General features: G+C 40.5%; 2 protein-coding genes across 4 annotated transcripts; one reads left to right on the top strand and one right to left on the bottom strand.

The window, feature by feature from the left end:
* Nucleotides 1-43: 43 nt before the first annotated feature.
* On the bottom strand, nt 44-2129 carry LOC133523883 (uncharacterized). Its single transcript, XM_061859637.1, has 2 exons — nt 1506-2129; nt 44-142 (listed from the first exon to the last, which is right to left on the bottom strand). Exons 1-2 carry the CDS (start codon nt 2127-2129, stop codon nt 44-46), a joined length of 723 nt encoding a protein of 240 aa, XP_061715621.1.
* On the top strand, nt 1398-20614 carry LOC133523657 (fatty acid synthase-like). 3 transcript variants are annotated; one of them, XM_061859333.1, is made up of 20 exons: nt 1398-3007; nt 3869-4023; nt 4804-5570; nt 5653-5883; nt 6300-6936; nt 7168-7361; nt 7550-7778; nt 8216-8466; nt 8863-9081; nt 9218-10040; nt 12471-12568; nt 13230-13424; nt 13506-13910; nt 15214-15423; nt 15559-16301; nt 16385-16527; nt 16609-16729; nt 16832-17031; nt 17109-17513; nt 17781-20614. In XM_061859333.1, the coding sequence occupies exons 2-20, from the start codon at nt 3879-3881 to the stop codon at nt 18050-18052; spliced, it is 6288 nt and encodes a 2095-aa protein (XP_061715317.1). In that variant the 5' UTR covers nt 1398-3007; nt 3869-3878; the 3' UTR covers nt 18053-20614. The 3 variants fall into 3 exon arrangements, with proteins under 3 accessions (XP_061715317.1, XP_061715319.1, XP_061715318.1); XM_061859335.1 differs by having other exon boundaries at nt 17109-17350; nt 17781-17940; XM_061859334.1 differs by lacking the exon at nt 1398-3007 and having other exon boundaries at nt 3422-4023.
* The last annotated feature ends 1178 nt before the right edge of the window (nt 20615-21792 follow it).

Genomic DNA, 21792 nt, shown 5'->3' with positions numbered 1-21792 from the left:
AGACAAGGCTCAGGGGTTCCGAACGCATCATATGTCCGGATAGTTAGTAGACGTTACCGCTGACCGTAGAGCTGGCAGCTTTCTTGGTCAACATATTATTATTGCGATACAGCAAGCTAATGCTGCCCGCGTCACCGGTATTCTTACACATAGAAAGTCGTCGGACTTATTTCACATAGAAAGTCTCAGTTATATAGCTGTCATACTTTAGATTTTATTGATATTATTTAAAAAAAAACCCCGATTTCGTCACTGACTCGTTCACACACTGATGATCATCAAAACTCTTAGGGTACTTCCTGAACTCCTAGAAAGCTAAAATTTGGTGTGTATTAAGCTGGTATTAGTACACAAATAACAAAAAATCTAAAACTTTGAACTTTTACCCCCGGACTCCATAAACTAGGGGATGAAAGTTTGTATAAGACTTCCGCAAATTTTGATGCTTGAGGTCTGAAAATATATAGGGACTCCTTTATAATGAATAATAAAATACGTATTTCAGGTTTTTTAGTAAATCATCCCCACTCTTTAAATTAGGGGATGGAAGATTGTCATAAGCAACTTACAAAAAGAAGTGAAATCCGATCAACAACATTCTCATGTAAAATTTTGCCCAGACGAATTATCACCTGGGAAAACACGACAAATGAAATTTATTCCTAGCTCTGAGTCTGCACTGCTGCATACGTTTAAATAAACGCAGCAATAAAGCATCAAAGTATCACTGCCTACATACATATGTGTACATTACTTTTAATTTATTAATTGAATGAAGTGGGCGGTAGTAATAAGAAACATGCATAATATTTTATTGGAGATGTCAATCAATTCAATATATTTAACATGAATAAACAGCTATTATTGTGAAGGTTAGCTGGAGGGTTAAGGAACGAGAGTCATTGAAATATGTAGAATTGAGAATCAAAATATTATAATTGGTTCTAAACATATTTAACCGTCATTTAATCAAACCCTCCAAAAACATACATAAAAATATTTAAAAAAGGTTCCGATGAATTGCGAACCTCCAACTGAAATCGGTCAAAAATAGTAAGTTACTTGTTTTATGGGCCCAAAAAAAGCACTGGTGGCCTAGCGGTAAGAGCGTGCGCCTTGCAATTCGGAGCCGGAGGTCGCGGGTTCAAACCCCGGCTCGTACCAATGAGTTTTTCGGAACTTATGTACGAAATATCATTTGATATTTACTAGTCTAGTCGCTTTTCGGTGAAGGAAAACATCGTGAGGAAACCAGACTAATCCCAACAAGACCTAGTTTACCCTCTGGGTTGGAAGGTCAGATGGCAGTCGCTTTCTTCTTATATTCTAATTACCGGGGGCCCTTGCGGATACACTTCGACCCATAGGGATCTTTTGTGTAGTTGCCCCCTCTGTGAGAGCCCCACGAATGGTTCCGGACCTATGTGGTTACTTGCGGATCCGGCTCTGGCAAGTTCATCTGCATTTTCATTGCCTATGAATCCCTCGTGCCCTGGAATCCATACCAGTTGCACTCTATTTTGTCTTCCAAGCTTGTTCAGAGCTTGGACACCATTGTACACCAGTCTAGAGTCCACTCTGGGCGCCCTGAGCGCCTTGAGTGCAGCCTGACTGTCACTGAGTATATAGATATTCTTCCCTTGGGTTTGCCTAACTATATTCTCATGCACACAGGCAATTATAGCGTACGTCTCGGCTTGGAAGACAGTAGCGTAATTACCCATGCTTATGCTACAACTAAAGTCATTTGCATAAATGCCTGCCCCCGTACCAGATACTGTCTTGGACCCGTCTGTGTACCATATGATGTCGTTTTCATCCGAATTTGGTGCTTGAAGACCTTCGGTCCATTCAGCCCTTGTTGGAACTTTAACTTCAAAATTCTTACGGAACACAAACTTGGGTTGCATCTTATCGCAGCCCATATTCGTTATCCTTTCCATGAAATTGTCACATTCCATGTTTGTGTGTTTAGTCTTTGGCTTGCTATCGCTCCATAGGCCTGTTAGAGCCAGCCTGTGTAGCGATTTCCGCGCCTCGGATTGTATCACCAGATGTAGCGGCGGGAGGTCTAGCAGTACCTCCATCGCCGCTGTTGGCGTTGTTCTAAACGCCCCGGTAATAGCCATGCATGCTGTTCTCTGTATTTTCATAAGGTTCTCCCTGCATGTGCTCGCAGTCGCTTTCTTAAAAACTAGTGCCTACACCAAATATTGGGATTCGTTGTCAAGCGGACCCCAGGCTCCCATGAGCCATGGCAAAAATCCGAGATAACGCGAGGAAGAAGACTTGTCTTATGGGCCTGACAACGACTAGAACATAAAATTTGATTTGTGTACAAAATAATCCACAAACTAGGAGGAAAACTGACATTTTATGACGGCAGGCATTGCGGTGAGCGTCCATGCGGCGCTTTACCATAAAAGGTGTCAATCGCATACATTTTTTGGCCGAGATTGGAAACATGGTCGTTTTTTTCATAAATGCCAAATTACAGAAATACATATAAAAACTAATTTATTTTTTGAAGATTCTATACCTACGGAGAAAACGGTGGAAAAATACTTTTCGTCTAATTTTTTTTACAGCTAATGATACTTACAGCTCGGTTATATAGATTCCACTTTAAAAACGAGGATTATTTTGGAAGGAGTAAATTAAATACAGGTGAATACAACAAATTGCAAATTTGCAACCATACATACTTGACACGAATTGTAAACAAAGAACGGTTGACTGGGCGGAGTAGTGGCAGAATTACGTTTTGCAAGTTTTTAGACGTGTTTTAAATGCAGTTTTGTAGGTGACACAAATGCTTGTAATTTTTTTTTGACATTGGGGCGGATCGGATGGAAAATTGCAATGACTTGCTACCTAGGCTTATAAAGAGCGGGCTAGCTGCATATTATGTCATTCTACGCGTGCTCGCGATTAGTAATTTGTGGCTCCGGTCACACTCATAGTCATACTCCTTGACGGACGGTTTTCTTGAAGTTAGCTGCTCAAAGTAAGAATCAACCAGAATAAATATCTACTTTAGAGTCAAAGTACGAATTCCTAACATTCGACAATATCATTTAAGAGGGAAGAAAAGCTATGCGATCCTAACGAAATAACGGTACTTTTTGTATGAAAGTGCATTTCGGGAGAAAACGTTTTCCACTAACTAAATCTTAACAAGTCACTTTGATTTTGATGTCGTTGGCTTCAGTATAATATATTCTTAATATATTTGGGGTCCCAGCGCGCACAAGTTTTTTTGGAGAAATCGCGAAACGTCTGGTTAACGTAACTGGTGACCGAAGAGCTGGCGGCTTCCTCGCACAAGGTATCAGTATTGCGATACAACGAGGAAATGCCGCCAGCATCCTTGGTACAATATCTCAAAGGCCTATTTTAGATATAAGCTATTTATAGTAATCATCTGTATATATCCATTATGTATATTGTTATATATTCTTGGTTTGAATATTTCACTTTAAAAAAAATGTATTTCAAATTTTGATAATAAAAAAACCTATAAACCTAGTTTAAAAAAAACACGGAGAATGGAAAATATTTAGAAAAACGTTTTCTTTATATATGTGGACGATGACGTGGTATATACGTTCCCTATTAAGTGCCCAAATAACACACACTGTATACCGCATAAATAAGTACGTAGAAAATAGAATTGAATTTGATTCGTTTTAAAATTAAATGAAACAAAACAAAACCGGCTCTGTTCAATTTAATAATGATTCAAATTTCATTGTAGGTAATTTTTATTTGTTTTAGGACTGAACATCAAGAGTTTAAGACATAAGTAACTAAATTTTCCTGTACCCGTGATTTATAAAGTTTATTTAAACAGGCCTGCATATTACAGATCCTAAACAATGGCAACTGTGAATGAACATGAGGATGTGGTGATATCGGGACTGTCAGGGCGTTTGCCCGAATGTGACAGCATAGATGAGTTCGCAGACAAGCTGTTTGCTGGCGTCGACCTCGTCACTGCTGATGACCGCCGCTGGAAGCCAGGTGAGCATTGTCCACTGTCTCCTACTGCTTTCATGGGATGAACTCGCCCGTAGGGTCCGAAAACAATATCCGACATCACCAAAAACTCTATGGGAGATACTGCAATATCAGTGGACATCCATAAGCTACTACACAAACTTGTAGAAAGAATATCAAGATTACTCTGTAGTCCACTAAAACGTCAAGGATTTTTCGATGAGAAACTGTGAAAAACTTTTTATTATTATAATATATATGCCTTTTTTTAATAAATCCTGAATTATTTAACGCTTTATTTTTCGGATTGTAGGTATCTACTACAAAGTAGTATATTCGTAAAAAAAATCATTAAAATCTTGATTATTTGCATATTCTGTGTTTGGTCTTAAACTTTTTGACGGTAGTTTATGTAAATCAGAAACTAAGTAGATTCTATTTTAGATGACGCTATGACGGACATGCCGCAGTTTTGGGTAAACTTTGCTGGTTTTCATTAAATATAGAAACGCAGCTGTAGACTTAGGATGCGTTTCTACCAGAGATCTGATGTGCGAAAATGCATAGCGAGGGATCTACTTATTTGTTAAGAACCAATATAATAACTTTATTTAAATAACCTCGCTCAGCGCAGCTCTAGTGGACAATATTCTATTGGTTCTTACAAAATACATCCGCGGCTACGTATCCTCATACACCTTTGGTACTTTTTGTTCCGAGAACCATTAATTCCCTGGGACTTTATTAGTACCTACTAACCTAAATCTATTTCTTTGTCAAAAAACTATACTTTTCTTTATTCAGGAATGTACGGATTGCCACTACGCTGTGGAAAGCTGAAAGACTTGGAACACTTCGACGCAGCGTTCTTCGGGGTGCATGCTAAGCAAGTAGAAATTATGGACCCGCAACTGCGACTGCTGCTGGAAGTTACACACGAGGCTATGGTGGATGCCGGATACAACCCTGTCGAGCTACGCGGCTCAAGCACTGGTGTCTACGTGGGCCTCTCCACATCCGAATGTTTTCAGGCGTGGTCTCAAGACATGGACAAAATTAATGGCTACGCCTTGACTGGCTGCAGCAATTCCATGTTTCCCAACCGAATTTCTTTCGCATTTGACCTAAAGGGACCATCAATATCTATGGATATTGCCTGTGCGGGCTCTATGCATGCGCTGGTGCAGGCCTGGAATGACATCCGAGCGGGCCGTTGTGAAGCCGCCGTAGTCGCCGGCACGAACATCTGCCTAAACCCGGCCACATCACTAAGCTTCCATCGCTTAACAATGCTGTCGCCGGATGGTCGTTGCGCCGCGTTTGATGAATCCGGTTGCGGTTATGTACGTTCTGAAGCGGTAGTAGCAGTACTTCTGCAACGACGTAGCGCCGCGCGTCGCGTGTACTGCACAGTGCGCGGTGCGAGGACGAACAACGATGGTTATAAGAAAGAGGGCATCAACTACCCCAACGGAGCCTTGCAGTACCGCAACGCGCTTGCAACTTTTGAGGAGGCTCAACTGCGTCCGCAGGACGTTATTTACGTGGAGGCGCACGGCACCGGCACTAAGGTGAGAGATTATTAATAAAGATATGTTGTTTTACAGTTATGACATCTTGCGATGTTTAGCTAACCCTAATTCTGTGCCGTAGGTGGGAGATCCAGAGGAAGGTAATGCAATCACGAAGCTGTTCTGCAAGGACCGGCAAGCTCCACTGCTGATGGGTGCTGTAAAGACCAACATGGGCCATCCTGAGTCGGCCTCCGGACTGTGTTCCGTCATCAAAGTGGTGATAGCAATGGAGCATGGCGTTATCCCCGGTAGTCTACACTTCAAGAACCCTAATGCCGAAATCCCTGCGCTCATCGATGGCCGCATTAAAGTACATCCTGCTTACTTTGATATAGTCCTATCATAAAAGTAATATCAATTTTTTATGTGAAATTCATTAGCGTAAGTAATAGATGACATACCAGTGATATACCGGGTGTTTCCTGTAACAGGTGCAATAAATTAATCTGTAGGCTGTACGCCTCAAACTCGCCAACATTTGTTCAGCAACTTTTAAAAATAACTTATGTTTTAATTTTTATTACACATTGAAGTTAATTCTAAGGCGCAATGTAATGCGAATTTTGTTACGTTTAAAGCGTGTAATAATATTAAATTTGTATGAAAAAGATAAAATCTATAGATTTCATAATTTTTAAAAGTTGTTAATCAAACGTTATATCGTTTTAGGAGTGATAGACGTAAATTACATTTTAAGATTTGGTAATAAATATGTGTCTGGCTTAGATGGTGGTCGAAAATACGCCATGGCAAGGTGGCTTGGTGGCTGTAAATTCTTTCGGGTTCGGCGGAGCCAATGCGCACATGATTCTCGAGGGCGGATTTGGAGACCGCCCACCGCCGGCTGAGTATCCGGCACCACGCCTCGTGCTCGCCTCGGGCCGGACTGACGAGGCCGTCAAGCAACTACTACAGCTCGCTGCATTACATCCGCGCGATTCCGAGCTGCACGCTCTGCTGGACACCGTGCATGCACGCGCCATACCAGGGCACCCTCGCCGTGGATACGTCGTACTGAATCCAGAGTGCGACGCACCTCCCGTGCTGGAGGTTCTCGAGACAGAGGGTGACCCACGCCCCGTGTGGTTCCTGTTCAGCGGCATGGGCTCGCAGTGGGCCGGTATGGCTCGAGAGCTGATGCGCCTACCGGTATTCGCGGCGAGTATTGCGCGATCGGCATCAGCACTCGAGCCTTACGGCATAGACCTCAGGCATGTGATCACAGAGGCACCGAAGTCAGCCTTCGACAACATCATCAACTCCTTCGTCTCCATCGCCGCCGTGCAGGTGGCGCTGGTAGATATTCTGAACGAGCTTGGCATTCACCCCGATGGCATAATTGGACACTCTACTGGTGAAATAGGTAAAAAAAACTTCAATACTAGATTGTTTACACAACTAAACCACAGAGTGGATCATTCCAGTCTTTCACCTTGTGATTAGCTTTTCAACATGCGTTCTGAAAGTAGTTCTGGTTTCATTATATGTTGATTATTGTTAACGGGAGGACTTGTTACGTAATATGAAATAAAATGAAAAACACTTTGAAAATATTTTTTTAAATGTCAACACTTAATCCAGCTAATCAATGCAGGATGTGCGTACGCGGACGGGACGCTAACAGCGGAGCAAACGGTTTTGTGCGCGTACTGGCGCGGGCGCTGTACGCTAGACTCGGTGCCAGCATCTGGAGCCATGGCTGCCGTAGGTCTCTCCTCAGAGGAGGTCGCCCGTTGCTGCCCCGCAGACGTCGAGCTCGCCGCACACAACTCAGCTAACAACGTCACGGTAAGACAAGACGGAAAAGTAGTACACGAGTACACGGGTACCGAGCCACTACTTTTTCGCAAACGTCTACTGACATTATTTTAGACTTTATCCCTACAAATCCCTTCCTAATCTTCATATTCGTTTGATTTCGCCGTTATGCGTTTACTTACTTTATTTACACGTAACAAATAACTATTTTTAAACAGATTTCTGGTCCTTTGGCGTCGGTGGAGAAGTTTGTACAGCAGTTGTCGGCGAACGGCGTATTTGTGCGTATGGTGGACACTGCGGGCATAGCGTTCCACAGCTCGTATATCGCGAGCGTCGCTCCGCTTCTCCTTCAGCGCCTTCAGCAAGTCATTCCCGAGCCTAAACAGCGCAGCCCGCGCTGGCTCTCCTCCTCCGTACCTCAGGAGCAGTGGAACTCAGACTTAGGTAATTATTATCTGAAGTGATAAGCGCCGTCACTAGAGATAAACGGACTGATTCGTGCATAGACTGATAGTATTCAGGGGGGTCACCTCTCTCTGCAGCTGACTGTACTTACCTATAGCCCGTAGTTAACGGAGCTTAAAAAAAACGCGGTGTATGTATCGTGGTCAGATCGAAGAATTGAACATTTAAATAAATGTATTTGTATTGAATTGTATTTGTATTGTTAATATAAAGATACGAAAGCAACTAAATGTTGCGTCGAGGTTGTTTTCGCTCGGTCAAGCTTCACGCTTGATCGCGAACTCCACCACCATGATCGCTTTTCGAAAGTTAGATTAAAAATTAAACACTCGTTATTCGTTACTAGATCGGAACAGGTAAGTACATACGTATATTTAGCAAGTATGGGATATTCATGCAGCTATTCAATCTTGCAGGTCGACTGAGCGACGCCGCGTACTTCGTGAACAACCTGGTGTCTGTGGTGCAGTTCGCGCCGGTGCTTGCATTGGTGCCGGAGCGGGCGTTGCTGCTGGAGGTGGCGCCTCACGCGCTCCTTCAGGCAATTGTCAGGCGTGCGATGCCAGTTGCTGTGCATGTACCACTCGTGCGTCGCAACGTACCCGACGCTCTCGTGCATCTTCTTGCTGCCGTGGGAAAAGCCTACGGTGCCGGCGCTCAACCTCAGGTAATACTTATTCCATTTTCTTTCCTAGCTAAAGTACAGTCCAGGTGACATAATTTTTAGCATAATTCGATCAAATTGTCAATTGTGTGGTGCGGACACAAAAATTAAATTCATGTACTAGTTTGCCGATCCTACTTGAATATAAGACTGTGACCAATCAACGAAGGTGACGCGGCCTTAAAAATACTAATAATATTCGACGTTATTATGTTAAATTAAGGGCAATTTTGTGAATTTTGAGCGCTCGACTGTCATCAAAAATTTTAGTACGGTGTGTCGCTAGATGAGATTGACGCTAATTTAATATCTGATCAAATTTTCAATTTGATTCTCCCCTCTGAATTTCGATTTCTAATGTGTTGTACCTTCAAACAATATTTTATTCTATCTATAAAGGTAGCGCAGTTATACCCGCGTGTAACGTGGCCGGTGTCCCGCGGCACGCCTGCACTGGCGTCACATATCGGCTGGGATCATCGCGTCGAGTGGGATGTATATGACTTCATGAAGGTTAAAGAGAACATCATTGAGTACGACCTCGACAAACCCGAAGATGCCTTTATCGCCGGACATAACATTGATGGCAGAATTCTCTTTCCTGCGACTGGATACTTAGTAAGTTTTGATTAATTTTTATTGAAAGTGTCTAATGACACTCTTCAAACGTAGATCCATTAAAAAAATGTAATTTTATGCAGAATAAATAATAATTATACCCGTCACTCACATTTTACATGTCTTTGATGTACAGATGTTGGTGTGGCGTACGGTAGCGAAAATTAACAAACTGGAAATAGAGCAGGCGGCGGTGATATTTGAAAATTTAAATTTTCGCCGTGCCACCATTATGTCACACGTCGCTCCTGTGTGCTTTCTTATATCGTTGTTCAGTGGTTCGGGCGAGTTCGAGGTGTGCGAGGGAGGCGAAGTGGTGTTCACGGGCACGGTGCGGCTTACCGCCGACCCCGCCGCCGAACGCTTGCCAGTCACTATGCTGGATGAGGAAAAAATTGAACACGAATACATGCCCTCGCTGACCTCAGAGGACATTTATAAGGAGCTAGGCCTCCGTGGATATAACTACAAAAACTTGTTTCGCGGTATCAAATCCTCGGAGGCGAGCGGCGCGCGTGGCCAACTCAAATGGGAAGGAAACTGGATCTCGTTCATGGACACGATGATACAATATACCCTCATCGGCATTGATAAGCGTATCTTGTATTTGCCGACCCGTCTGCAGCGAGTAGTGATCGACCCTGCGGTGCAGCGTGAGGCTGCCAAGGACGATGTCGTACCGGTACAAGTTTATCGCAACCTAAATGTTATTGTTGCCGGTGGTGTCGAGTTTCGCGGTGTCCAGACCTCGTTGGCACCACGCCGCACCAACGTTCAAGCGGCGCCTATACTGGAAAAGCACGTGTTTCTACCGCTGGAGACTGAGGATGTCGAGAGCTATGCGCTCAGCGCCGCATTGCAGCTGGCGTTCGAAAACTGTAACGTGCATAAGTTGAAACTTGCCGAGCACGCGCTCCGGCGGCCTGTAAAGGCGCTTCTGCTGCCACGTGTGTTGCAAGGTATGACAAAGACAATATTTAGGAAACTATCTATATGGTATAAATCACAATCTTGTAAGAAGAACGAACTTAAAACCTACAGCATGTTTTTTCACCACACTAGCTGGTAAAGGCTATCTTGGTACTTCAAAAACTGATGTGAAAGTTGCATTTTATCAACATGTATGGCATAGTAATTAAATGCAAATGTTTCCGTATGTTGGCTGGTAGAATTGATTTTTAAATGATGATTTTGAATGACAAATACTTAGTAGCAATAACTCTGAATTGATTTGGTTTGATTTTGTTTGTTATTTTACAGTTATTATTTTCCTTGCGTTTGTGTGGTGAAAATATTTGTTTCACTCGTTGGCAAAGTTTGTTTAACTCTCGTGCAACGCTCAAGATTCCATTTTCGAACCACTTGCTACGCTCATGTTTCAATTTTGGAATATTTCTCTTTCTCAGGTATCAATATTAGCACGACGGGTTAAACAACAACTTTGCCCCCTTGTAAAACTAATACCTATTTACATGATCTATCAAAGAACCTTTAAAAGCACGGAGGTAGTATTTGCCAGGATTATACCTAATACTTCAATTAGGTATAATCCTGGCTTTTCACATGTAAGAATAAATGTATATAACATAACATTCTAACGTACACTTGACATTAAAACGATATCTTGATGATGATTGATGTCATTTAGTTAACTACGGTCGGATTGGCTTAAATTTTTAGTGCAAAATAAGGAAAAATAGGTGGTAATATCGCTATTAAAGAGCGATCTATTTCAGCCAAACTTTTGGCACGTTTTAGCGGGAGTTTTGCATATTTTTTTTTATTATTAGTGAAAAACTCTTGCGGGCTTACAGGTGACCCCAAAATGCTCACAAAATAATACAATACAAACAAATATTTTGATAACTTAAAGATATTTAAGCATTACATCGACGTCGACGTCAAAAACAAGGATATAAATAAAAAAGCAAAAAAAAAAAATACACATGTGGGAAGTATTGAGACGTGTCTCACTTATGAAATCTATTTTTTTAATACAGTTGCCCAAAAAGTGCTACTTTGCGTAGCTGTTTAGCGTGCGAAAAGTTGGTTTTCGCGAACTAGTGCTTTTTACTTTTCCATTTTTTTTTAATTTAGGTATACTTGTTCCAATTCATGACTACTTATTGTTGAGTGTTAATGTTACTTTCCTTTAAAAGTCGTAATGAACATAAAAACCTACTGCTAATGTAAGAATAATAAATATATGCATATTTCATATTTTATTGCTTACATCCTCATCATTATAACACGTATATTTTTTGATATTGAATAATGGAAAGATGCTGATGATACTGAATGGAACGGAATAGCTACCAAAACGCGTGTCAAAACAGAGTCGTTTTTAGGGTTCCGTAGCCAAATGGCAAAAAACGGAACCCTTATAGATTCGTCATGTCCGTCTGTCTGTCCGATTCTGTCACAGCCACTTTTTACCGAAACTATAAAAGCTATACTGTTCAAACTTGGTAAGTATAGTCTTTAAAAATGATATTGAGGTTTCTAATATAATTTTTTTTTAAACTGAATAATTTGCGCGAGAGACACTTCCAAAGTGGTAAAAAGTGTGTCCCCCCCCCCCCCGTAACTTCTAAAATAACAGAATGAAAAATCTAAAAAAAATATATGATATACATTCCCATGCAAACTTCCACCGAAAATTGGTTTGAACGAGATCTAGTAAGTAGTTTTTTTTTAATACGTCATAAAAATTAAAAAAAAAATTTTTTTCATCAAACCCATACGTGTGGGGTATCTAGGGATAGGTCTTCAAAAATGATATTTAGGTTTCTAATATCATTTTTTTCTAAACTGAATAGTTTGCGCGAGAGACACTTCCAAAGTGAAAAAATGTGTGTCCCCCTGTAACTTATAAAATAACAGAATGAAAAATCTAAAAAAAAATATATGATATACATTACCATGCAAACTTCCACCAAAAATTGGTTTGAACTCCGACTCGCACTTGGCCGCTTTTTTCTTACTGCAAGCATGTTTTAAGTTTCCAAAGGCAACATTCGATATTATTTTTATACAATTTAAATATACGATACACAAATAATCGTAAATAACGATACTTAGGTAATAATAGTATAATGTTTTATATTTACAATTGTGTCTGTCTTATAGAACATGGATAAAAAAAACTTGTTGTTTCTCTTATTTTTTCGCAACTGTATTAAAAAACGTCGTTCCATACACGTGAGGAAATGTCATTATTCACCTCGCCTACGGCTCGTAACTCTCGGTACTCGTGAAGTAATTAAATACTTTCCGCACTAGCATCGAAATGTACTATTATGCAGTACGTAGGACGTAGGTATAGTTAGTAGGCACATACTACATACTATTCAAATACTAGCTTCACTAATGCCATATTTCTACTTCAGTTTTAGAAACTGTGCCGGCGGTGCACGTGGATGCAACGCTGGTAGCGGATGAAGGTGTACAACAGTATGCTGTAACTATGGAACTGCTAGGAATAAAGGTGCGCACTGTAGTAACGAGTATAAAAATAGAATACAAGCAGAATAGGCGAAACGTACTCGTAATGTCTCTTCTTCTTCTTCCTCGCGTTATCCCGGCATTTTGCCACAGCTAATGGCAGCCTGGGGTCCGCTTGGCAACTAATTCCGAGAACTGGCGTAGGCACTAGTTTTTACGAAAGCGACTGCCATCTGACCTTCCAACCCAGAGGGTAAACTAGGCCTTATTGGGATTAGTCCGGTTTCCTCACGATGTTTTTCTTCACCGATAAGCGACTGGTAAATATCAAAGGATTTTTCGTACATAAGTTCCGAAAAATTCATTGGTACGAGCCGGGGTTTGAACCCGCGACCTCCGGATTGCAAGTCGCACGCTCTTACCGCTAGGCCACCAGCGCTTCATGAACGAACAAAAGGTACATACTCGTAATACCTATATCTGTACTTAGTATTTTATGACATTGGTGTTTTTTGTATGGTATTCAGAATAGGCAAAACGATAATATTATTCTGTGGTATTTTATGACAGTGATGTTTTTTGTATGGTTTTTCAATTGTCAAAAATCGTTATTTATTTTAATGATATTTATAAAGTTTCACTTCAAATTAATAAAAAAATATATTGAATGTCATTCGAGCCATTTAGTTGAAAGTAAATTTCAGGTGGTGGCGAGCGCCGCGTTAGAGACCGATTGCCACGTAGTGATGGGCTCCAACGTCTTGTCACGGCACGACGAACTGTCTGTATTGGCAGCAGCGAGCATCGCCAACGGCTTTGTATTGCTGGAGGAGACGGAGGAGCACGCGTTCGACGAGTCGTCGATGCGGGTGGCTGCTGCCAACGCAGGACTCACACTGGTAATATTATTTACCTTGATTTCTTGATTGATATTTTGTATTCCAGTCGGCTTGTAGTTAAAATATATTGTGTTTGTAAAGGTATCTCGACGTCGCTCGGAATCGTCCGAGTACCTACTGCTGAAGCGCACAGCAGCCTTGCCTGCAACTAAACTCATCATTGAAGTGCATGAGGAGGACTACGCCTGGGTTGACCAGCTAAAGATTGCTATGAAGAGCGCTGAGAATGAGAACCTGCGCGTGTATGTGTGGTCGCGCGCGCCCGGCTCCGGCGTGTTGGGCCTGGGGACGTGCTTGCGACGCGAGCCCGGCAGCGACCACCTGCGCGTGTACTACCTTCCAGAAGCGGCGGAACCGTTCGATCCCGATGCACCGGCGTACAGCGCACAAATACGCCGCGACCTGACTTTTAACGTACTGCGTGCCGGCATTTGGGGTACCTACCGCCACCTGCCGCTTGAAAACCCGACACAAGTCAAGCGAGAGGTTGGTTACTATCTAAAATGACCGGTGCAAAGATTTTTACATAAATAAGATTTTTTATAGATACCTCGTCGTACAGATGTGCATGTGCTGTCATTACTCTTCAACGTGTTGTTTAATCCCGCATCCCCTACGTATCTATCAGAAAGATTTAGTTTTCTGGCTACTGTTAGCAGTCACCATCTGCGATCTAATGCAAATCTGATTTTAGCCATTCCGCCGAAAAAGTCGCTTGTGTACTCTAGATCTTTCACTGCATACGCAGTTAAGCTGTGGAACGATCTACCAGTGGATGTAAGGAAGTCGCAATCTGTTGCCTCACTCAAGGAGAAGTTGAAAAAGTTGTGGCTATTAGACTCCTGATATTAGAACTGAGTACTTTTTATTTATATATATCTATATTATGTGTTTATGTATACATATATTTATTTATAATATTATAATTAATTAATTAATTTAATCTATATACACCTATATCTCATATATAGGTGTATATAGATTTATGTATATGTTATACTTTGCGTATTCATACTACGGGTTGTCTACTTTTTATTTTATTTTATTATTATTGATTGCTCTCATGCTACTTTTATGTGTATCCCAAATTCTCATATTGCTACCGTAAATATTGATTTGTCTTTCACCTGTTAGTGTTTGATCCTTTCGCATTTTCTCAAAGGTTAGCTGGAAAAGATCCCTTTTAGGGATAAGTTCGCCTTTGTACATAACATTATTTTTTTGTTTTGTTTTGTCTGTTTTATGTTAACCTGTTTATGTGCAATAAACATATTATTATTATACTTACACATTAACATATTATTGCTTGTGCCTATGTAAAATAGTGCGTGTTATTTAACTTAATGTTAAATATTAAGACGGTGCTATATGTGAGATCCTATAATTGGCTCTGTGTCACTATTTATGTTGTTATTAGCACAGTTATAGCTGTTGGTTCTCCATGTAAAATAAATAAATAAATAAATAAATAAATAAAGTGACATAGATACATACATACTTACATACATTTTTGATATTGTCATTTATGATTATCGTATGTTTTGTACAGTCGGGGAAATTAATTCTTTAGCAGTTTGCGGTTCAAAGTAAATTTGGTTAAGTATATATACTTCTGCTAAGATCTGTCCCTTCTAAAGTGAACCGTAAACTGCTAAAGAATAAATTTCTTCGTCCGTACATAGAACAAAGGAAAAACTTTTTCTTTTGGAATTTTAATGAAAAAATATAAATATTATGACGTGTTTGTCAATTGGCAACGACAAGGCTTTAAGTCGGTTCTCGGTGGCAGGTGGAACATGCATACGTGAACACGCTGACGCGCGGTGACTTGTCATCTTTGCGCTGGATCGAGAGCGACCTGCAACATGCGGTGAACGCGCCGCAGCCGACTGACCGTGACCTATGCCGTGTCTATTACTCATCTATCAACTTTCGCGATGTCATGCTCGCTACAGGAAAGCTACCGCCCGATACACTACCTGCCCGTGTCGCTGATAAGGTAGCCACAATACTTGAACAAACCCTTTGCTAAAAATTATATCTTTGTTAAACCTATAAAAAGATCTATGATACATTTAGTGTATAGTAAGTACTGAATGACAGCACAATACAACAAGTTAGTTTAATTTTACAGGAGTGTCTACTTGGGTTCGAGTTTAGCGGGTATTCATCAAATGGCAAGCGCGTAATGGGCATAGTTCAAACAATGGGCCTAGCGACCACTGTGCAGGCCGACGTGACACTCATGTGGGAGGTGCCTGAGCAGTGGTCTCTAGAAGAGGCGGCCACTGTGCCAGTCGCGTATGCGACAGCGTACTACGCTTTGGTGTTGCGCGGGCGCATGCAGCGTGGTGAGGCTGTGCTAGTGCACGCTGGCGCTGGTGGCTTAGGCCAGGCTGCTATTGCAATCGCACTGCATGCCGGCTGTACCGTTTATACCACTGTGGGATCGCCTTCCAAACGTGCCTACCTGCTCGAGCGCTTCCCGCAGCTGCCGGCTGCCAACATTGCCAACTCGCGCGACAGCTCGTTTGAACACGTTGTGCTGCGTCGCACGTGCGGTCGTGGCGTTGACCTCGTGCTCAACTCACTTGCCGGCGACCAGTTGCAGGCGTCGATGCGCTGTCTCGGCCACGGTGGTCGCTTTCTCGAGGTCGGCAAATTTGACCTGAGCGCTAACACGGCGCTCGGCATGGCTGTGCTGCTGAAAAACACCGCAGTTCACGGCGTCCTATTGGACGCCTTGTTTATTGAGAATGGGGATAGCCCAGAGAAGGCGAAATTAAGGCGATGCGTAAAAGAAGGCATTGCCAACGGCGCTGTTCGCCCATTGCCCACCACTGTCTACAACTATGACCAGGTCGAGGATGCCTTCCGGTGAGTTTTCGTAATGAATAGATACTATGTATATTTGATGTTGACTATTCAACCGGTAACGGCTATGTTGGCTTGACTTTTAGGTACGTGTCGACGGGCAAGCACATAGGCAAGGTTGTGATTCGCATGCGCGAGGAAGAACCAGGGAGTAAAATAGTGACGAAACAGCTACTGCCAGCCATTCCGCGCGCATATATGCATCCTGGAAAGAGCTACGTACTCATTGGTAGGTAATAAATAACACATATATTATGGAATTTTAAAGATAGTATGTCGTTTTTTAATCTCGCTTTCATATTGGTTGCAGGTGGGCTAGGAGGTTTTGGTCTGGAGCTGTGCGAATGGCTGATTAGCCGCGGGGCGCGCACGCTCATACTCAACTCTCGCAAGGGTGTGTGCACTGGTTACCAGTCTTGGTGTATACGCAGGTAACTAACATAAATTTAAAATGTTTAGTATGTAAACTGAGTAGTGTTGTGATAGTGTATCAACATTGTGCTGAACCGTTAACTATTCTGTCTTTGTTCTAGATGGTGCGCCGCGGGAGTTTGCGTATTAGTGTCAAGCGCGGATGCGACAACTGAGGCGGGAGCGCGCGCATTGCTGCAGGAGGCGTCTTTGGCTGCGCCAGTTGGCGGCATCTTCAACCTTGCCGCTGTGCTGCGTGATGCCCTTTTTAATAACCAGACACAGGACACCTTCAGTGCCGTCACCAAACCTAAGATTGAGGGTCAGTAGGTATCTCCTTTTTATAAATTAGAACGATTTCTCATAATTTATGTTAATTATTTATATTTTTGTGGACAGTGACGCAGAACCTGGATTTGTTGTCACGCTCGCTGGCACCAGAGCTAGAGCTTTTCGTGGCGTTTTCATCGGTGTCATGTGGGCGCGGCAATGCAGGCCAGAGCAACTATGGATTTGCCAATAGCGCCATGGAACGGCTATGTGAGCGGCGGCGCGCGGACGGGTTACCGGCGCTGGCAATACAGTGGGGTGCCATCGGTGACGTAGGACTAGCGGCTGTAATGTTCGGAGAAGATGTAGAAGTAGGTGGCACCGTGCCGCAGCGCATTGCGTCGTGCCTAGCCACGCTTGGTACGCTGTTGCTTGCTTCGCAAGCCGTAGTCTCATCCATGGTGCTGGCCGACCAGCGGCGCAGCCAGGAAAGGCCAGCACAGAACCTCGTGCACACTTTAGCCAATGTTCTCGGTAATAAAATATGCTTAGCTTACTAAGTTAGTGTTATTAGCCGAAGGCCGAAAAGCAACGAACAGCCATTTGTTTGTCTAATCAGGAGCTCAACCAACATCGATATCTTACCATAGTTATTACTTACTTACTTACCTATTATGTTAATGTAGAAGTAGCTTCAAGTGGTTTAACACTCATTTGACAAGAAGCATTCCAATTAGTAAGCTAATCGAGATGTTAAGATAACCTCAATAAAAATACATATAGGTAAAATGTTTGCCGCAGGTATCAGGGACGTAAACAAGGTGTCCTCGACGGCAACATTGACGGAGCTAGGACTGGACTCGTTGATGCTAGCAGAGATCAAGCAGGTGCTCGAACGTAACTATGATGTGGTGCTCGGCGCGCAGGAGATCCGCGCGCTCACGTTCGACAAACTGCGGAGCATGGCAGCTGAAACCGACTGCTTAAACGACAACGCCGCAGCAAAAATGCAAACATTAATAACACCATCTACATCTACAAGCAATGATGAGGCACAGCCGCTTTTAATTTAACAGCTTAACACTGGCTCTGCGGGTCTGGACCCGAGACGCCCGCTTGCGCTGACTGTTTGCTGTCCGACAACGCGACGGCGCTAAAATGCAAATATAATTAATAGCGCCATCTACAAATTGTTCAATACGGCTCAACCGATGTTATACATAGTTCTAGATATTTGATGTTATCAGTCTTCTACATTTACTTATCTATGTTTTATTCATAATGTCTCTATTTTAAAGGTATCACGAGATTTTTTTTAAACATATTCAGTGCCAGCTCAAGCTATGCGCTACGAGAAAAAAGCGCCTACGAACAGAGAACCCGCCTAGCGGGTCGCTGGCAGTGAATAAAATATTTACTTCGTTAGATATAAAGTCAATTAATTAATCGCATGAAGGTGATCAAATGTATACATATTTAGGAACTTGACTATACAATTGTTTATTAAGGAAATAGCTGCAAAACGAATATGTACGTACTTATAATAGTACATTACGATACAAGTGCGAAAAATAGGAAATTCGAAACTAGTGGTGATAAATTAAAACACGACCGAAGGGAGTGTTTTAAATCGACACGAGTTGCGGATTACCTATTCGCACATGTATCGTACAACGTTTTACAGTACATATGGCCCTTTAAATGTTCGATACAGTAACTTAATATGCTAATTTTCGCACTAGTGCGGTAGCACCATATGTACTGTAAACTATCTTATTCAGAATTTTATTTATATGACGACGATTGCATTTGTGATGTTTGTGTGTTTGTGCAAATTATTTTGGTTGCGCTATTCTATTTTAGTTAGTAAATATTTTTTTAATAATAATAAATATAGGTAATAAATAATATTTTAGTTGAATCATGCAAATATTTTTCAGATTACCTTTATGATATTCGACATTTTGGCAAGTGATAAACTGAGTACTTATTTAATACATGTAATTATAACTTTTTCAAAGATGATGCATAATATGGTTATTTGTGATACTAGCGAAGTTTCCTGTATTTAAAATAAATAATTTCACACCGAAATAAAACACCAGAAAAATATTAGAAAAACCAAGACCGCAGTTATTTTCAGACCCAATTTCTATTTGATAAATCGGAAAGAACTATATTCGTGTTATTCACGACGGCGCGTGCCTTGACTCGTATTGTTATGTTATTAAAGGTTACAATTGTCATATCTGCGCGTCATAGTGGAAGACACGAACTATGTAAAGAGTAGGTAACTTGCCTGAACGTCATTGTTCTGTAATTCATAGAGATTCCATAGTGGCTAATCGTTTTGACAGTTCGAAAAAAGAAACTGATTTGACTAAGATATCGACTACCATAGCAAATAGGCAAGATTGTGATATAAGGTATAATAGAGTTATTGTATTCATAAAAATCCTCAGTTAAGTACCATCTATATAACAGGACACGACAGTTAAAGTTTGAGTAGTAGCGCCATCTGTTCGAAACGATATGAATAATTTGAGTTTGAATAGTGGCGCTTGATTTTGCCTTGAGTTGTTCATTTGTTTTCATGGTTGTCTACAGATGGCAGTTTAAATAGCAAAAGTTTGCAAACGTCAACGAAACGATACTTGATACATATAAAGATGTTTTTATAATTAAGATATTAATTTTATTTATAATATTGATAATATCAATCAGAAAGGTTTGATGGAGCGGGAACGAATGTTTATGACCGTTTGGTGCTATTATTTTTTTAAATATTCCTAAATCAAGAACTTTTTTAGAAATCTCACATTTTTTATTTTATTTTTATTTAGGTAAACAAACAGTCACTACAAGAAAAGCTTAAATATAAAGTATTTTAAACACGTTTTACAGTATGTGTGACCAACACCGTTCACCACTTATTAATTAGGTACAATTAGTTAGATTATTCAGAGCTTTTTTTTACAAGTTTTACAACACCGGAGCTTAAGGCTCCGGGAGGCATTGACATTGATAAATTCATGAAGAAGATAAAATAATCTTTAACGCTTAACAGTTAACAGTGCATGCAGTGTTACGTTAATATTGAATAGTTACTATTTTTTTCGCTTCATATCAGTAGATGTTACATTTAGTTATTGTCTCTAAGTACATCTATTACAAGTTTTTTATATACACCAGTACTGTGTTAAAATGTGTGTTGTAAGTATGAACGAGCCTGCGAAGAGGAGCGCGCTCACCAGCGTGGGTGCGGCAGCGGCCGGTAACGAACAGCCGGTGCTGGCGCGTCTCTCGCCTCGCTGTCTACTACGGTTGGGCACTTTATAACATTACATTAGATATTAAACAAAAAAATAGTTTAAAATTTCGTTTTTTATTGTATGATTTATTATTTAATTATTTTGGACATGGGTAATATAGGTATTGTGATAGATTGATATACCATTGTATATCGTTTCAACTACGATATTGTAATTGAATTATTAAATTTCACTTTGTACCCGACGATCACTATAAGATAAGTAATTGATGATTCTTTTAGATTAACTATAAACATTGTATTGAGAGATATATAACCAAAAAATAAAACTAGTTAATTGCAAGGAATGCATTGCACCTCCTCACCTCCACTTTTCTTCTTAAAATTGCTATAATTTATTTAACTATAACTGTTTCAGTATTACACCAACATGTTTTACTTTCCGAGTAAAATACGCATGACAGTACGTACGATCATGACAAAAGTATAAGGGTTTTAGATTATGGCATTTCGGCTATGAAAGTTTACAAAACTGAAGAACACAAATAGCGTACATACAATATGTTTCATACGCCGCCTTACACAACTACACAATTTTATTACATACCTACGGCAATTATTGTTATATTCAGAAACGTATAAATTTTAAAATTTTATCTACACACATAATATATCATAAACCGTCTATTATGCCTTCAAAATCCGTAAATAATGGTCAACATTACGATAAACTGTTTTGTTACAACAAATTTCTTATCTGTGATGATGTTATAATTGCTTCATAACTACATCAAAATCGATTTACAAAGTTTCAAAAGTTTCAAAGTTTTTATTTGCTAGAATCATGGTCAGGTACAATTTGATTGACTTAAAATAACATGGATCAGCACAATTCACCATTTTTAGTGGCATGCAAATTAAATTATACAATTTGAAATAAATGAATTAATTGAATTAAAATAAAATTAATATCATTACAACTAAAATAAAATAAAATCACAGTCATAAAGAATATACAAATTTACAATGTCAACTTCTAACCTAGGTATATCAATTATTTAAAAAATCATTTAATTTATAAAAACATTTATCAATGAGCCAATGTCGGAGTTTCCGTTGAAATAAATTATAATTAATATTATATTATATATATAGTTTAAATAAAAAAACAATTCGATTTGCCCTCTATTCTAATAGCAATCGAGATGCCTTTTTATTCGAAATGGAATGTGAATTGCATACAATTTTGACATATCTCGCAGGTTAGTTTGTATCGAATGATACGGAAATAGCCCCTCGACTCTAGTTTGTCTCTGAATTAAAAAAAAAACTATAAATGCGTGACATGCGTGAAAAAAGTTTTAATAAAGTAACTATAGCAAACGTGTCGTGTAAAATGAGCGATAAAAATATTTCGGTGACGCCATATCTGCGAGGTCCGCTAAGAGAGCAACGATGCTCCGACGTTGGCTATAATTTGGGTTAATGAATATATCATAGAAAGTTTATAATGTGTGTGTAGATAAAATAGTGTATGTAACT

Source organism: Cydia pomonella, chromosome 12 (assembly GCF_033807575.1).
Source record: "Cydia pomonella isolate Wapato2018A chromosome 12, ilCydPomo1, whole genome shotgun sequence".
NCBI lineage: Eukaryota > Metazoa > Arthropoda > Insecta > Lepidoptera > Tortricidae > Cydia > Cydia pomonella.
This window is presented reverse-complemented; position numbering and strand designations above follow the sequence as displayed.

Excerpts from the sequence above, each read along its gene's own strand:
- LOC133523883 (XM_061859637.1), bottom strand. The coding sequence starts at position 2,129 with ATGGCTATTACCGGGGCGTTTAGAACAACGCCAACAGCGGCGATGGAG. Across the intron at positions 143-1,505 it reads GACAAAATAGAGTGCAACTG|AATACCGGTGACGCGGGCAG; the intron begins GTATGGATTCCA and ends TCTATGTGTAAG.
- LOC133523657 (XM_061859333.1), top strand. The coding sequence starts at position 3,879 with ATGGCAACTGTGAATGAACATGAGGATGTGGTGATATCGGGACTGTCA. Across the intron at positions 8,467-8,862 it reads GTGCCGGCGCTCAACCTCAG|GTAGCGCAGTTATACCCGCG; the intron begins GTAATACTTATT and ends CTATCTATAAAG. Across the intron at positions 13,911-15,213 it reads CGACACAAGTCAAGCGAGAG|GTGGAACATGCATACGTGAA; the intron begins GTTGGTTACTAT and ends TCTCGGTGGCAG.